Below are 18907 nucleotides of genomic sequence, written 5' to 3'. Positions count from 1 at the left end.
GATCTGGCCTTGTAGGAAATGATAAAGTAAAATTTACCCCAGCACCAGTCCCCATTCTCAATGTAAACAGAGCTCAATCAATTAAGAATCATTCTGTACAAAGCAACATCCCGTGGATTGTATCTGGCAGCACATAAGCTTCTTCTATTAGCAGTACCTTGAACTCTATGACATTAGATAAAATGTTGATGTCACCCATGCCATTGCCTTATCCTCCAGGAGGGTGATTCACAATGCTTTTCGTTCTTGCTTGTTCTTCGTATGTTGCTTTTTTTCTGTGTTTCTGAGATCCCCTCTCTTTTCATTTCTGTCTTTGTTTGTCTCTGTTTTCTTTGGTTGGTGTTCTTGTTGGTTTAGGATTTTAATTGTTGTTATAATATGACTGCCAAAGTGAACCAGATTTGATCAAATCCACTGGACCAGCAGATGGATTCTGGGCTCCCACTTAACTATAGCCCCAATTCAAGAACAGTTTATTCTTATAACATCGCCCTGCTCAATACACACCTTCATGAAGAAATCACTGAAAACAAGGGTGCTACAGTATAGTGGGGCGAAGCAAGCTACGGTGCTCCCTCTCAAGTGGAATAACGTCGGGGGTCTTGTATTCAAACAAGCAGACACCTAAGTGAGGTGTGGAAGAAGCACACCAGCCTGCATGATCAAATATGACAATAACAAAATCTGGATATGACAAAGGGTAAGTATCAGAGCTCATATTTGAACACCCCGTGTGTAGAAGGCAAGGGAGAACAGATGCGCTGCGACTTAGTCAGTGTCAATGCATAGACTCTATAGTACAGGGAACAACTGGTCGTTTTGAACTGCTGACATCAGTTCTAGTGCAGCCTCCCCCTCCCGCATCCGTTGTTTGCTCCCCCACTCCTCTTAGCCTCCCCACCCTTGTCCCATATAATCCATTAATCAAGTATTGTCTCGATTCATCCATTCTTTCTGTGTTTCATAAACCAGGAAACCTAACAAAGACAATAAAAACTAAAAACAAAATGAAGCCGAAAGAAGAAAGCAATGTAATAATCATAATAATATAAAGATTTTTAAAAAGGAGTAAGAAAGAAAAGAGCGCTAACAATATTAAAAAGGCCAGAAAAGAAATTTCTGTTGTGAAACAAGCAAGAAATAGTTTAGCTTAGAGAAAATTTAGCTTGGGTCAAGAGGGAGGTCTACTGGCCAATAACCATCTCCTACTAGAGTTTGATCCACCGTAATCAAGTTTACATTAGTCCCTGTCTGACAGTCAAGCTTTGATTTCTGTGCCCAGATGAATCTACCAGAGGCCTAATCTGACTAAATAATCTGCAGACGGTTTCCGGTCCTACTGTTCTCCATTACCTTCTAGAACTAGGTGTTCAAAATTTGAGCTCTGATACTTACCCCTTGGTCCTATCTGGATTTTGTTATTGTCACATTTGGATCACGCAGGCTGGTGTGCTTCTTCCGCATGGACTTAGTTCACGCCTCACTTTGAGGATCAGGTGCACTTTAGTCCTCCATGTGACATTTTTATTCTTTAATATTTAAGCATATGCTGCTGCGCAAGGCCCTTGCTTTCCCAGATGCCTTAGTTCGAAAGTATTAGGAGTTAAAGGTAGAAATCAGCTGCCAGTGCTGGGGAAGGATCCTTCCACCGCCATGAAAGAAAGACACGGAGCTTGTGCGCCCCCTTTCCTCTCATTTCGGCCTTAACCATGGATATTGCAATTGGAATTGCGACAGCCCATCCTGAGACTATGCTTAAGGTGAGACACCAGCAAGAGGAAAGGGAAAACGAAGCAGAGTCTGAGTTCTTCCTAACATCATTTGAGACTTCACATCATGCTAGGAACCACCTAACTTCTAGATGTCTTGCTTGTGAGAAAATACATTCCCCAATGAATTCACTGTAGATGGATTTTTCTGTTCCTTGCAGGCAAATATCTTCCTAACTGATCAGGATACTATATATTTTTTTCTTACCTTTATTTTTTTTTAAACATTTTATTAGGGGCTCATACAACCCTCATCACAATCCATACATATACATGCATCAATTGTATAAAGCACAAGCACATCTGTACATTCTTTGTCCTAATCATTTATTACATACTCAATGCTACAAATAAAAAACCTCCTTTGTTTCCATTATCATGAGCTTGCACTATGAAAAAAAGCCACTTGAGTTTATTATGCTGTCTTTCGACAGAGCTATTGCATTGTCACACCATCCTTTCGGAGCGTGTGGAGAAAATTACTGAAATGGCAGGCCACAAAACAGTACCCTTAAGGGAAGGGGTATGATGAAGAGAAAGCTGCTTTCCACCCCACTACGTTTCATATCCACTCACTGAAGCATGCACCTGCCCACTTCCCTGCTCTGCTGATAGACTGGACTTCCCTTCCCAGCTGTTCCAGGCAGTGCCTTAGCAGCAGACACTGCAGCTGCCCCTGCAACTGGTGGCACTCTGTAGTCTGACACCGAGAGCGTCTCTATTAGAAGCTGTCACCAAGATGACAAAGGCCAGATTGGGTGTGGTAGCAGCTAAAAGTGAATGACACATTCACGCAACGCTGATGGAACAGGCAGAAAGGCACTGAATGTAAATGTCTCCACCCTGAGTCAGCAGCTGGGCCTTCTGGGACTTGCCATCAGCCTGGATTTCATGGATAATAATATAAAACTTAAATGACCCTCCCTCCCGGAGTTGTGAGTCATCCATCAGTTTGGTGGCAGCCAAAAATACCTCCTAGAGCTCTTCAGATTTGCTGGGAAGCTTGATGGAATTAAAGTTGAAAGGCATTCTTTTGCTACAGCGATCTATTTCTTCCCCCACCACTTCATCTGCCTGGTCTTCTTATTCAAGAATTCCCTAACTGTTATCTCTTTGGTTAAGTTTTAAGAATCTAAGTAAGTCCAGTTGTTTATAGTTAGCCAATTTGAGGAAGTGTCACTCTTTAATGTAAAGTCAACTAATAATATTGGTCTATTAATTATTTTCCTTGTTTGCTATCTTTGATTCCCCTGACACTAGACTGTGCAAAAATGAGATTCAAAATGATTTTTAAAAAACCCTCAGTTTTAATGTTTCATTAGCAAGGGACTCTATTATCCATCCTCTCAGTGATGCTCTAATGCCCACTGCCTTTCGAGTAGCTCAACCTTTACCCCACTCTTTCAGAACGCACGCACCCAGGCCACCGCTTCTTCTCTTAAGATTCTGAAGTTTCTCTTACACTAGTAGCTGTTGGAAGATTCCTTTGCGATTCTACCCAGCAAACGCAGCAGCCTCACTGTTTTTGCTTCGATGATTATCTTCTTATACGCCCTAGATAACTAATTAAATCAGTCCTCCCGCATTCCCCTCTACCCGACCTGAACACGCGTCTTGCAGTTCCATTTTCTTTCATTAAGACTTCTTCTCTCTTGGTATCCACATTTTAATCTTCCTTGTAAACTTGGCTGGCATTTTAGCCCACGATTTCCTTTCCTTGGAAATTGATGAGTTTCCATCCATAATCACAGTAACAAAATGAATTTATTCTAGTTACCCTTATCACTGATTATGGCTAACTTACTTAATTCTATGATAATGGCCTCTAAAAAAATCATATAACTGAGAAAAAACAGGACTATCCAACCCAAAATTGGAGTAGGAAGCATCTTTTGCTTCAGAATCTGAACTCTTGGGAGCATCCTAGAAAAAGTGCTCCTCTGTTTCTAACATCTTCCAGGACAATTGACTTCTCATCAAAGCCACTCCTTCAGTTCAGGTCTGGAGCCTCCTCTGTCTGCAAAAGCTTTTAAAGTACAACGTTCTAAAGCACCTGGTTCTTTTATTTTCTTAATGGAAACCAAATGCTTCCCCAATAGCCACAAAAATACTTTAGGTGCCACTACAAAACACAATCTAAGTAATGGATTTTGGAATCCTATTAAGAGACATTTATTATTTCGTCTTACCCAAATCTTCCTTTTTGGGATGACTAGACTCTACTCCATTTGTCCTATCTTACCTATTACAATAAATTCTTGAAATACTTACAAAACGGATCAGACTAAGCTAACCATCTCCACAAGATAATTGAAAATATAATTATTTTACTTTTGGGTATTTATTTTTGTGGGCACTATATCAGATGAAAGAAAACCTTATATTTCAAAATGACTTTTATATAAAATACCATATTTGAGGTTACCATACATATCTCTAAAATGTTGTACTGTGTGGTATTTACATTATCTAGTGTCAACTTGAGGATATTAAGATGGAAGGGGCAGAGGCTTGCCTGCCAATCATGCCTCCTTGTGGGCATGGCCTTCTCATAAGGATTCTGGGTACATCCTCTTTTGCTCCCTGAAGGCAGGCCACACTTCATCTTCCTGCTGAGGAGTCACACTTGGGGAGCTGGAGGAGCCACGTGGAGACGCATGCCAGCACTGCGATGCTTCCACCACCTTTGGATCCACAAGCCTTTTCATTCACTAGCCTGTGTTCTTCCTGCATTCGGTATCATTTCAGGTGCTATGAGAGTCTGAAGAATTTATGGCCTAGTATCTGACATATGGGCTAATAGTGAAATTATAGGCTTGATTTGGACTGGGCGTGGATGTTTTCTCAATATAAAATTGCTCTTGATATATAGCTTTCTCTTACATATATAGGAGCTAAATGAAGCTAACATCATGAATATTAATAAAGATATTTTTAAAGGATGCTTTCAAAACAGAGTACCCCTGTTTTCTAATTATATGTAAAGCTAAGTTTTAGAGTTTAGCATGATTTAAATATTAAAATAAATAAGGATTATGATAAAGTTGATAAAATTAAAGTTGCCATCATAAAAGATATCAAAATTACTATCTAGTAGACTTCTTTAAGATGAATATTCCAGTGGAAATTCAAAATATGTATCCATGACAACTTGATATCACTGAATTATCGGGTCTGTAAGAAATATATTGAAACTTAGTTTTATTTTTATCACACCTTAATCCTAAAAGATATGTTCTATATCCCAAAGGGTAATGGTATTTTATCTTAAAACCAGCTTTCAGAATCTGTGTTTCTGCAAAAACAGTAAATATCCAAAAGATTAAAGTTGTGAGATAATCTTAACAATGAACATACTTAACTCATTACTTTGTTGGATTTGTTAGGTTCCATCAAATCTGTTCCACCTCATGGCAGCCACACGCCAACAGAAGAAAAACAACCCTCACAATGGACTGTGTGGTTGAGCCATTGCTGCGGCCGCTGGGCCAGCCCATCGTATCGAGGGTCTTCCTCTTTTGGCTGCCCCTCAAATTTACCAAGCATTAGTGTCCTTCTCCAAGGACTGGCCTCTCCTGGCAACATGTCCATAGTTTTGGGACACAATGTCTCACCATCCTTGCCTTAAGGGGCATTCTGGCTGTACTTCTTCCAAAAGAGATTCATTATATCACACCCGATCGCAAATATTCTTTACTCCACACTGCATGTCTAGTGATTCCTCGTTAGCTAAAAAATAAATAATAAGATAAGGCAGAGGGGGGAAAAGTGTTTTTTGTTGTTTGTTGCTTGTTTTGTTTTTTTGTTTTTGATGTACCCCTAGGAACATCATGGTTAGCACAACCCCTCCCCCCCTCCGCCACCCCAGGTCTCCTGCTATGGTCTAGGAAGACGTGCTCCCTGAAACAATATGCTAATCTGCGATTGCAGAAGTTTCAATGTGGTAGTGAGTAAATCAACAAAGACTTCCCCCTCCTAAGAAATAAAACTGACAGTTCGGTAAAGGAAACACGGGATTACTGCATAGTATTCTTAATTAATGCCGTAGACCCTCGAGAGGCTGAGTCATAATGTGTGATGTGAATTTACACAAAGACTGTATCATGCCCATCATTCTTTTCCAAGTATTTAGAGAAATACCCCCAAATTCTTCATCTTCAGTTAGAAATGGCTCTGTGGATAGAGCTATAGAATGTGGCTAACTCCTGTCATATAGTACAAGCAAGGCGATTTCTCGCTTCTTTAATCTTCAATAGCTCACTCTCATAATGGAACATGTGTTCTGCTGTTTGGAGTTATTTTGAGAATGAATGTATCATCTATCCCTTCCCCCACCCAGGAACTGCAGCCCCTGTAAGACTAAAACCATGTTTTATTCATCTTTATGTCTCAGAGTGATATCTGGCACTTTGTAAAACTTTAGTACACTTCTGTTACAGAAGACTAGAATAATTTCATCTGACTCCTTCCATGTCAACACAATGAAAAGGGATGAATTTCTAGCCAGTCAAACTGTTATTTTTAGCCATATCTACCTTCAATATAAATTTATACAACATGATTGAGCTGTAGCAATCCAAAAAACGACACTAGAACAAATGGATTGGTCACGCCTGTGGTCCAATTTACCCACTCTGTATTAAGAGGGCGAAAAGGTTTGACTGCACCGAAGCTGTAAGTGAAGCATACGGTGAGGAATATTGGTGTCTCGCCGTGCAAAGATAAAGAAATAGAACAGTCCTTCAAATTACGGATTATGAAACATGAATTATGCACTTCAAAAAACAGTGGTCAGTTGAAGAACCTGCTCCTAACTTTATCAAAGACGAAGCAAAGCCATAGTGTTACTCCGTTAAAAGAGAGATACCGTTCTCCAAATGGTGTACTCTCATGACTTCACCTGTGTTTTCCCAAAGCCATGTTATTTGAGGGAAAACACCACCATTCAGTGCAATGCACACCAGCGTGGCCTTGTAACGAGGCTTCGTTTCCTTTCAAATAATCACAAGCTGTGTCTCTACTCAGAAAAAAAGAACGGAGAACAATTTTGCAAAAATACCTTGCTGTAACTGATGCCTGATTGAGTCAGGGCTGGTCAGGTTCTTGGTCACGGAGTGAGCACAAGACACGCACAGTGGGGCTGCACAGAGATGCCCTCAGCGGGTGTTCTTTATTCTGAAATTTCAGAATATTAAAAGGAAGAACCCAAGACAGCCCTAAGCACTTGACCCCGGTTTCTGGCTAACCACACGCTCCATGATAAAGTTCATCAGTGCACTATTTCTGTGCCAGTTGGAGAAGAAATAGGGCAAGGCACAGACACAACTGAAGAACCCACTTTGAAAGCATGGTCAGGGTTCCCAGCCTTCCCTGCAGCACTCCTCCTTCAGGCAGGCTGTGCCTTTGTTAATTCTGTGTTTTATGGTTCCCATAAAAACAACTTCAAGTAAACAGGAAATGGCAAGTAACTTGATGTCAATCACTTACACTTTTGCTAAAAGCCATCTATGCAACTATGTGGGTTTGCTGGGACTTACTCCCATTTCATCACCCAGGAGAACCATGCCCTCGTAAACCCTGTGCTGACTCAAGTGGGTGGAGCAGGTTTGATGGTAGAGTCCAAAAGGCCCTCACATTAGAAGCTTAACGCTCCTTGTGAAGCTTATTCTCCTCTAGGTACTTCAGGGGACTCCAGAGAGCTGAGTCAGAAGAGATGGGAGACTGTATTCTCAGCTGCCTCTGGCCCCTGGGGAGCGTCAGCCCTGAATGCAGCTGCTGAAGGAGGGAAGGACGCCAAAACTCACAGATATTCAAAGAGGCAGAAGAAGCCCCAAGAGCAGGCGTTTCCAACTGCCAGAATTATTGAACAATTCAGACCCTTCCCTGCTGTTCTTTCAACGTTCCTTCCTCCTATACCCCCTCTGCAATTCTGTAAAACTTGTATTAACTTTTCGTTTCCTTTCCAGGAACTTTTTGAAGTCACCTTGGATATACTGAGCTTTCAGGCAATTCTCATGTCTCTCTCCTCATGATGCCAACACTGCTTGCCTTAAAAATAAGTAGGATGGCACCCACATCAATTGAATGTGGATGGTATGAGAGGTTTGGGTGAGATAATAACAGAAAGGTTGTCAGTTCTTACCAACCCACAAAAGAATGGCCTGGCAAACCACTTCCATAAAGATAACTGCCAAGTAAACCCCAAGGATAAGCTCCACTCTATAACTCAACACACTGGCTGGCATGAGTTAGGGGCAGACTTCACGGAGGTAGCAGATATTAGCATCAGCTAAATACCAGGCACATACTCTATAGTCATCAGACCAAAATTGGTTGCTGTCTAGCAGCCCGCAAAGTGAGGTTGGTTGTCATGCCATCTGTTTATGCTTTGTAAGAACCAAACTCAGTGCCATCGAATCAACTGTAACTAGCCGTGAGGTCCTGTGGGTGAGACCGACTGTAACTGTTTACAGTAGTGGAAAGCTCAGTCTCTCTCCCCTGGAGCGGCTGGTGGTTTTGAATTGCTGACCACATGGATCACAGCCCAAGTTGTAACCACTTCACCGTAAGCATCATCAAATTTACATAAGGAGTTTTTAGTCTGTATTATAGGGAAAGTCACTGTCATAATACCACACTGCTACATGGGATGATAACAATGACGGATGACAATGTCAGCTTTGGCGGGGTTATTGGTTTTATTTTCAGAAATTCAATAGACATAAAGATATACCCCCCAAATAAGCAGACTCTGCAAGGCGCACACAGCTATCTCTGATCTGCAGCTACATTATGTGTCCTGCAATGGTAACACTCTCAGAAGTCAAAATTACATACGCTAAGCCAAACGTGCAGCAACGCGTTCTGTTGCATCCCCTGCAGAAGCAGTGGCCACACCACCTGCAGGTATTGAGTTCCTAATCTGTTTATCGAGCAAGGTCCAAAGGACTTCAATGTACAAAAAAAAGAGAAAAGAGAACTTTTTAAAAAAATTCTAAACAAACCCAGTAGTCACATATTTTATGCTAATTGTATCAAAACAAGGAGTGGCTAAGGAACATGCTGAAGTTATGAAATTAATATATGGCTGTAGCAGAATTCAAATCCAAAGTTATTGGTACCTACAGTTACTAATCTTAACTTTTATGTCACAAAATAATGCAATCCTATTTTGAGGTTATATTTCCTACTTAGATTCTGGGAGAAATCAGATTATTTCTGTGTTCATTTTGCCTGTCATGTGGCAAATATTCAATGCTATATATTTGAGAGTAAAACATTTCATATCAACATGTATATTACACCTATATACAGCCAAAGACTAAAGTCCAAGGGTGAAGTTGAACATTAACTCTGGTGACCCACGTCTGTGATTTGACCTCACAGTTCTCATGGCTTGAGAAATCAAGTTCCATCAAGGAGCAGAGCAGAAAGCAACGGGATCATGAGAGGGAAGTTCTACTTTCACAGGCTCCTTACAGCCACGTCTCCTCACAATGCAGGGAAGTTCAATGGTCATTTTTTATTCAGAGACCAAGCCTTGTCAAGTCTAGTAGCTGTCACTTCTGAGCATGGCAGATGTTCACTGTCTGTCTGCACATTCATTTTTCCGGCGAGTCCATAAAATGGGTCTAAAAAGCCAATGTTGCTTCTTTTATTCGGTTAACAATTTTAAAGCCTCTAGTAAAATGTAAAAATCCACAGATACTCTAAGTTGTTTGTGCCAATGAGTAAAATGAAGACAGAAGGTAAAACGGATTTAGCTAGTATTTCTAGATTATCTGCATAGATGTGCTTTGATAAAGAAGATGTCAAGGCAAACCTATCTTTGGTCCAGACTTACAGACACGGGCTAACCAAATAATGCTCGAGACCTGCCAATATCTTCTTGATTTCAGAGAGGAGGCAATCAAGAACTTATCACTGATGCATCTAATAATAGTACCTCTTGTCATGCATACCCAAGTCATAGCAATCCTGCAGGGCAGAAGAGAATTATCCCTCAGTGTATAAGACGAAGATCTTAATGGAAGCAGACTGGTGCATCATTCCCCATGGGGCAGCTGGAAGATTTGAACTGTCCACCTTTTAGTTAGCACCGGAGCATGAAACTACAAGAACTCCTTCTACGAATAATGATAACTAGCAATTTTGTGAAGCAGTATTCTTTCTTAAGAATTTTAATTTACCCAGCCCACACAACATCCTTGTGAGCATAAATGGAATAAGAAGAGCACCTCCTTCCATTTCACATATGAGTAAATTAAGTCACAGGTGAGATAAATGACTCACCCGCAATCACACATTTATTTCATAGCAGAATCACAGCTAACGTGGATGAAAAACTTGAATGGTTGGCATTATAATTATTTTAGTTCACCAAGAGGTCAACCCTAAAATATGTTAAGACATTAGTAAAGACCCTGGTGGTAATTCAGTGATAATTATTACACTGGTTTTAAAGGATCAGTGGGGTTCCATCGTTGATTCTTTCTAAGGTACCCCATTAAAATAAGTGAATAAAATGGAAACCCATTCAAGAATTATTTGAGTGCGCATGATGTGCCAAGCATGCTTCTGGAGTCTCTTGAAAATACCTTGGTGTATTTAGCAGCGAAACAGGCAAAACTCATGATATCATAAAGCCGACCCTCTAGTTAATTGACAGCATGGTAATGAGTGCATAAGCTTGTGTTTTAAAAGATAGTAAGCGTACAGGATCCGATAGGAGGCAGGTCAATTGCAGTCCTTATTAGGCCAGTCAGGGTCTGCCTCTGCCCCACTGTCCTCCAGGAGTTTCCACTCCCAGCGAGTGGAGCTGCCCCGGCAGGTGTCCCTGGCAGGTGTCGCACACGATACACCTTTAAAGAAACAGACAGCCTCAGCTTTCTTGTGTGACCTTGCAGTTATCAACGCAAGGCAACCCCACTCGGCTACCCCAGCTCTGTAGGTCTCACTGAGAAACTGAGCTCTGTGGACACCTGGATAAAGAGGAAGCAATCAAGCAAAATAAAAATATCCGAATAGTATGCTGGCTAAGGAGGTGTGTTCAAGGAACACAAGGGAGCCAATGTGGTGGAAGCAGGGTTAGCAAGAGAGAGAGTTGTTGGAGGTGAGTCCTGAGAAGGAAGGTAGAGTCAGGTTATGTGGGGACTTGGAGAACTTGGCGTGCCATTGCCCAAATAGGAGTTGGGGCAGCAAAGTGGCGTGTTCCCACTTAAATTTTAAAGAGAATGTATTATTAATTATTACTACTGTTAATTATTAAATACTTTAACATTTAATCACCCAATGCATTGCATAATCTTAGTCATATACATGAATCTCAATTATCCCTGCAAAAATCCCAAACTAAAACTATCAAATATTTATTGCTATCAAATAAATTCACACAGTTGATTGCATGTGTTATTGAGATGAACTGTTTAATAGGGTTTTCTTGTCATGACCTTTAGAGAAGCAGATTGCCAGGCCTTTCTGCTGCCATACCACTGGACGGGCTCAAATGGCCCACCCTTATTTTGGTAGTCCAGGGCAAATTGTTTGTAGCAGCCAGTCACTGGTTTTGACCACCCACTTCTACCAAAAGGATGCTTTTGGTCTCATTTTCCCAAAGAAAATCTCAAGGTTCAGAAGCCATATCCACGTAGCTTGTCTTGGTTAAGAGAATGTACAAACCTGATGGCCATCAACTTTATACCAACTCATGGCAACCCTGGGCATATCAGAGCAGAATGGTGCTCCCTAGAGTATTCCATGGGATTTTTCAGAAGTAGACTGCCAGGCCTTTCTTCTCAGATTCCCCTAGGTGGTCCGGAACCTTCAACTTTGGGATAGTACCTAAGCACATTAGCCATTTGCACTCTTCAAGAGTAGGGTTAGATGTTGTTCTTGGAGTCAATTCCGACCCATAGTGACCGGATGCACAACAGAACGAAACGTTGCCCGGTCCTGCGCTGTCCTCCCAAGCATTCCTATGCCTGAGCCCATTGTTGCAGCCACGGTGTCCATCCATCTCATTGAGGACAAGATATATTAAGTAGTAACCCAAAATCAAACTCACTGCCAGAGTGAAAGCCAGGGGAAAAAATGTGCCGTCTACTACCCCTTAGCCACCATCTGCCAAAGGCAGAGCGGAGGGAGCCACCCCGATTACATGACCAAGAGCAGACAGGGCCCCTTGCAAAGCAGTGTGATATTCAAAGAAGATTCATTTGACTGCGAGATACTCGACCCTAATCTAGCCAATAATTTGAGGATTCGAGAAGAAAGATGGTAAGGTAGAAAGGGCACTCCGTCTATAGATTAACCCAAATAGCAAGATAATGAGTTCTGACTAGGGGAAAGAAACGGAGGTAAACACTGTTCCATAAGTACAGGGTATTAATAAGAATACCTCTTCCCTTGCCAATATATAACCATATAACCAGAGTATAAATATTCACCTTAAAATCTTAAAGAGAGAAAATCTGCATGCTCAACTATTTTAAGAGTTTGGGACCACATATTTATTTTAAAATAATAAAAGCTATGGCTTAGGGAGGATTTGCTTTAGTTTCGTCTCCCTCTGAGGTTAACCATCATAAATTATGACAGACTTATACTTGACACACTTAACACACGTTTGGCATTAGCTTAACATGGCACATATGCTAACATGGAAGCTAATTCCTTACACACAAGCTTAGTTAGCATATTCATTACTAAGGGGATATTCTTTTTTGTTTTGCTTGTATAACTATACATGCTTGGATGAAATGTGTCATCTTTGTAAACATTATTCCTCTGCAGGACTTTTCTCTTAAAATTCTAAGTGCCAATTTGCCACCCAGGGATTAAAATAAAAAACTAATAGTTATTAAATGGCATGTTATTAAACAACAATTTGGATTTCTTCAAAACATTTTGACCCCTGCTTATTTCCAACCATGCAATGGAAGAGAAATAAACAGAATTGAATTCTACCTATATTTCTCATATAAAAATTTTACAACATCCAAGCATTTGGTCAGTTCAAATCTTTCAAATAACTTAATAATGCAAAGTTGTCAATCTAGAAATGACCAGGCTAACAACATATACCTTTGGTTAACATCAAATTTTCAACAAATTTGCCTTAATTTTCAATTGACTGTTAAACTTAAAACTAGTAAATGTAATATGTGAATGCATGAATCTATGTGTGTCTGTATATGTATCATATTAGAACTGATGAGTAATATTTTGATTGTGAATCCTTTTAGGAATTTGACACTTATGCTTAGCTCTACTTGAACTTCTTACTACCACCTAGCTACAATGAAAGGCAATTAAAACTTAATCTATTTGCCAAGACTAATTCCCATTACCTTTATAAATATAGGTTTGCTTTTCTGTGTTGAAAACAAACGTTTCCCGATGAAATTGTACCATAACCCAATACATTTAGACCCACAGCGATGTGCAGTGGCTTTGAAATATTAAAGGACATCAAATATTTTTGAGCTGAGAAATATTACATGTTACAAATAATTATCACATTATAATCCTAACAAACATATTAGTTGAAATGTAGCACAGATACTTTTTTCCTCCTCCTTTTTTATTCATTTTTTTAGGTACATAAATTTCTGCACATCTATTCTGGTATAAACACTGTCAACTGCAATATAGGGTGGAAGGAAACAGTGTCACAACAGAATCAAATCTGCTCAATCCTGTTAGATTTTAACATACTCAACATTTGACAAACTTATGACATTAAAATTTCAAAACTATTGATTCAGGAAGTGTGGCCCATATGACTCCAGGCATTCTATAAAAGATATATTAAGTACACTATGTGTATAACTTAAATTGTTTGTTTTATATACCATAATTTCTCTTATCTGAATTTTAAATAAATACTGATGCATTCATACATAAAACATATTAAGGTGTGAACATTAATCTGAAATTGTGCAGGCATTAGTTTGTGAGTGTTCCAAAGAAGTAAAACTGTTTTTACCTCCTAGTCCTGGTCTAAGCCGATTATCGTAACCATCCAGAAGTCTGTCTAGAATTCTTGTAAAGATGGTAATGTTATTTTTAGCTTCGTCTTCTTGGATGTTAGCCAGCACAAACCTAAACAGACAATTTTATAAGTTGGTACAGTCTCCATAGGTGGGTTTTGCAGGTGCCAACATGCCCTTCTTCCTTAATCTTGACCTTAAGGTTCTCTAATCGGCTAGTGTCCCCCATGTTTTCTCCTTTCTCTGTAAATATCCGTGTATCTGCTGGAAAGGCAAACCTGCTGTTGAAATGGATGCTAAATATTAGATGATCAGAAAGTTTGATGTCAACAGCATTTAAGATTTCTACCACTTAGCAGTCTGCATGCACTATTCATTTCTTTCTATGAGTCATTTCCCAGAATAGAAGATAATTGTAGATTATCACATGTAGATACAATTAGCAATGTTACTCTCCAGTTAGAAAGGTATAATAATCAAAGGGACTCATGAAATAATTCTTTATTGATTTGAATATTAACTGGAAAATAAATTGCCTACATGGAAGTATATAATTCCTCTGTATACCTCCTAATTGCCTTCATTTTCCTCTTAAGCCGAGATGATTTCCTTACTTTGGATATACCTCCACCCAATGGCCAAGTGCATTATAGACATCAGGGAAACTCCACTGGCCTTATGCCAAGCTTCACTGATACTGCCAGAGAGGCAGGCAGGGAGACAGAGGTGGGCTCTGACTGGATCAGCAACACACACACAGCTGCAGCAAGCCTTGGAGGACAGTGCCTTCTGATTGATCTCCAAGGAGAGAGATCAGGGACCACATAAAGATTAAAACGCTCAGCCATGTTTTCTGTGATATATTTGTAGGAAGAACAACTGGTCTTAAAATATCCACCAAAAAAATGGTGACAAACAGTGATTATTCTTCCTATGATTTCTCTTTTCACAATGCCAGAAACCTGATTCCTAACATCCAGCAATCTGATATAGAGGAGTTGGACGTGTAAACAGAATATCCTCTCACACTGCCATCCTTTCCCACAAAAGTTCAGGGATAGAAATGATTACCCACAAAGAATCAATTATAGAATATAATAAAATACTGAGTTTTAGCACTCCTGGTTCAATATAGAACAGGAAACAAGTGGAAAGATATATGGACAAGCACTGAGGATTTTCACTGATTATAGATGTATCGTGACTTGTTCACGTCTTTCAAGTTAAAAGATTATGTGTGACTGCATTTTGATCAAGGTACATTATAAAAATGGACAGTCTGGTTAAATTTACATAATTCCAGAACCAGTAGATAACACTATTATTAATTAATCAAAACACTGATAACCAACTCCAAACAAATCTTGCTCTTAGAGCAGAGAAACATTACAACGTTGATATAAAGATAAAAATGGTGCATTATGTATGTAAATCGGTTCATACCCTCTAGCCTGAAAAGCATCTATATAGCCTAATTAATCTAATTGTAAAAACTATCACTAGGATTGTCACGAAGTTCCACACAGATGGATATTTTTCACTCAGAACTGGTTTTAAATTACATGTCATATTTTCCTTATAAAAACTGTATTTTCTAATTTTAATAAAGTAGTTGAAGAAGTAATTGTTTTCTAATTTTGATAAAATAAGGTTTATAAAGAGGTTTCTTCTCAGTCTAGGGAAATAGTGCTTTCATATATTAGCAATTAGTTAGGCAAGGAAATGAAAACATTAAAAGCAAATAAAGGTCTAATAAAGAATAATTGGTTACACAGAAAGGGTTATGAAGCTAGTGTTCTAAGTTATCTGTTATTTTGAAAATAGTTCCCTTAAGGCATTGAACAAAATCTGTCTATTTAAGGGATCAAGGTAAAAATAGAACTAGAAAACAAATAAGATGAATGTATCAAGGGAAATAAACATTAATTGTATGTGTGTAGGAACAGGGAAAGCAAAAATCGATGTTTTAGACAGTTAATTTTTAGAATAGTGAGAATTTTAGGAATAAATGTAACTCATGAACATAAAAAGTTGAGTAATAAATGAAGTCTTTGTTTTAATGTTTGTGATTGTGAGGTTGTATGCTACCTCCACCTAGAGGCTTAAGACTCACACACATTTGTGATTTTTCTAGATTGGGTAAACGAACCAATTAAAATAAAAGGTTTGCGGCAAAAATGTAAAGTTAACACTCACATAATTTAAACTTGCGCTTTCCCAGTTGACTTCAAGGAAAACTGTTGGATACCTTACTAAATCTTGTTGTGATTATGAGTGTATTTAACTTAACTACTTCAATTTCTTGTGAGAAATATACCTCTCAATAGAAATACAGTTCTTTTGGAGGAATTTTTCAATTTTTTTAGCTTGGTTTAATTTACAAAGATGTTTCAGTTCCCTTTCCTACCTTATCATTGTGAACAAGTCGCACAGAACTTTTTATAAGCAGGCTCTACTACATCGTATGTCAGGCTTCGATTGCATCCCTGATCATTAGGTCGAAATTCATCCAAATAATCCAGATTCCCAAAAGCCAGCGCTGAGATGATGGAACCCCCCCAAACCCACACTGACTCTGAATTAAAATGACCAAAAAGAATAAATATCTCACCTGGCTGGGTCCCCCACCAAGAAAGCCACAAGCAGCAATGGCATTTTGTAAATGCTCCATTTTGTCTTCATTCCTGTTTTATTTTGGGGGGGACGGACTTTTTTTGGTAAAACCTTGAAAGAAAAAGGAAAGATATGTCAAATTACATCCAGTTACCACTATCCAAGTAGCCCAAAGATTTTCAAAAGAGAATCCCTAGTTTACAGAGGAGAACTAGAGTTAAAGCTATGGAGATTACCCCAGTAGAGTGAGTGTAGGGTGTAAGGATTGGGGGAAGGGATGAGTGTGTGTGTGTGTGTGTGTGTGTGTGTGTGTGTGTGTGTGTGTTTGCGCGCGCGTGCTTTCTTGTGGACAGCAAGATGACCAAGTATGCAGACTTTGCTCAGCCAGGAACTTCCTCTGACCCCACGTCCAGCAAACACTGTTGTGTGCACACATATCCCCACACTAGGAGCCCTAAGTGGATAGATGAGCTGGAACAGGAAGCCAGGGTGGATTGGGAAGGGGGTGGGGGGAGTGGAAAAGGGGAGGAGAGATGCTTACCTAATGCTACAACCTTCTCCACTAAGACCACCCCCACCCCACCCACCCCCGCAACCACAGCCACACACACACACACACACACACACACACACACACACACAAAGCAAGGGGCAAGCAGCCCACTTTGTCAACGATTCTTTTCATTAGTGTTCTGCAGTCCTCGCGTCTTCACTTCTTCACTGGTTCCGAAATCAAATCAAATCAAATGAGCCCCCTTCCTACCCCCCCCCCCACAGTGGCCCAAAGACCCCGTCTGGCCCGGGAGCGAGCCGGGTTTGACAGCTGCGAAACGCCGCCTTGGAGCGCCGCTCCCAGCAGAGGACCACAGACCGGGAAGGAGCGCGAGCTCGCGGATCCAAGCCCGGGCGGCCAGGCGGGCAGCGGCAATCGCGGCGTGCAAAGTTGGGCGCAATCAAAGAGCGAGGCTCCCGGGCTGCCAGCCCGGCGACTGGGCTCCCATTGTAGTTGCAAATAGGCTGCTGGGGCTGCGTGTGGACAAGATGCTTTTTAATGGGCCCCTGAAGCCCCGGGGGGCGGGAGGGCGACTTGACCCTCCCGGGTTGCCAGGGAGCTCGGGAGAGCGAGTGGGCTGGCGGGAGCCAAGCCCTGCACCAGAGGCGAAGACGAACAGAAATGGTCCCCGTGTTGGGACCCACGCGCGCGCCCCTACCTGAAGCAGCGAGGCGAGGTCGGCGTCTCTTCCTTTTGCCCCGATCTGGAGGAGATGGGAAACTTGCGAGAGGTGACAGCGGGTGAGAGAGATGAGAGAGTGAGGGAGGAAGGAAAGAGAGAGAGAGAGTGGGGGGGACTGCAGCAGCAGCCCCGGAGCTGGCGGGAGCGGCGGGCTGGTGCGAAGGAAGCCAGAGGGAGCGCCCAGAGCCGCGGCGGCGGCGGCGGCGGGAGTAGAAGGCGGCGAAGGCGTCCGTAGTGGCGGTCACGGGCGGAGGAGGAGTTGGAGGCAGAGGAAGGGGGAGCGACGGCGGGCGCGGGCGGGGCGGTGCCAGGAGGAGAACGGGGGCGGCGGCGTGGTGTGCGCAGGCGGTGGCGGGCACGAGCCCCGCGCCTGGAGGAGGAGGAGCCAGGCGGTGCAGGAAAGCTAATGAGGTTCCCGGCGACCGCAGGGAACCCCCCACCCCCCTAAGCGACCCCATTGGCCGCCCGCCGGGCACCTGCAGGGACCCAACCCGGAGCGACGGCGGCGGCGGGCGCCCGGAGCGCCTCTCGCGCGTCCACGTCGCCCGGGAGGAGCGGAGTCCACGCGGCGCCCCGGGCTGCTCCCCGCGGCCGCCCGCCGGGGCTCCCCGGAGGCCCCGAGGTTCCTGGGGGGTGGGGATGGGTGGGGGGAGTCCGTGGGGCGTGCAAACGCGGCGGGTAGGCGCTGCCCCAGCTCCCAGGCGCAGCGCGCTGTGGCCCGCTCCCCAACATGCCCAGGCTCGGGGAGACGCGGCAGTGGAGGGAAGAGGTAACGAGGGGCCGCTCCCGCTGGGGGGCGAAGGCACTCATCACGCCTGGATTGAGTCATCAGCGCCTCCACGCATGGCCAAGTTCAACGCATGTGGCGTGGAGTGGGACAGCAGGGAGTGTCTAGCTTGTTTTGTTTTTGCTTTCGGGTTTCCTGAGCCCTCTTGATGTAGCCCACCCAGTCCTCCGGACTTCTGCCAGCAGCACCCATTTCCCCGCGATAGCGCAGAGGGGCGATCGGTAAAGTGCGTTTGCAGAGTGTACACCTCTGGAAACCCTGAGCTGGCTCGTCATCAGCAATTCGTTGCCCATCATCTTTGCATAAGCATTTTCTCTCCCTGGTGCTGAAACTCTTATCCGCAGCTCTAAAAAGTTTACATTACCCTAGAGTAAAAGCGAACCTACTCTTCAATTCATTCGTGTGGGGGGGGGGGAGGGGTGCGGGGTGGTGGGGAGTGGGAGATGGAGTGAAGAGGGTTGTATTGGGGTTGAGATTTCCTCTTTGTGCTTTCTGGTCATAAAAGGACCTGTTG

General features: G+C 42.2%; 1 protein-coding gene across 1 annotated transcript in view; it reads right to left on the bottom strand.

Annotated features, from left to right (window-relative positions):
* Positions 1–16441, bottom strand: part of GABRA2 (gamma-aminobutyric acid type A receptor subunit alpha2) — a 199602-nt gene extending 183161 nt beyond the window's left edge. Inside the window, exons 1-2 of the mRNA XM_075544982.1 lie at positions 16371–16441; positions 13756–13871 (exon numbers count right to left, since the gene is read on the bottom strand). Of these exons, the coding sequence (XP_075401097.1) occupies positions 13756–13871; positions 16371–16441 (187 nt within the window). The remainder of the gene's footprint in view (positions 1–13755; positions 13872–16370) is intronic.
* Between the last annotated feature and the right edge of the window lie 2466 nt (positions 16442–18907).

This window comes from Tenrec ecaudatus, chromosome 3 (genome assembly GCF_050624435.1).
Source record: "Tenrec ecaudatus isolate mTenEca1 chromosome 3, mTenEca1.hap1, whole genome shotgun sequence".
NCBI classification, from domain to species: domain Eukaryota; kingdom Metazoa; phylum Chordata; class Mammalia; order Afrosoricida; family Tenrecidae; genus Tenrec; species Tenrec ecaudatus.
This window is presented reverse-complemented; position numbering and strand designations above follow the sequence as displayed.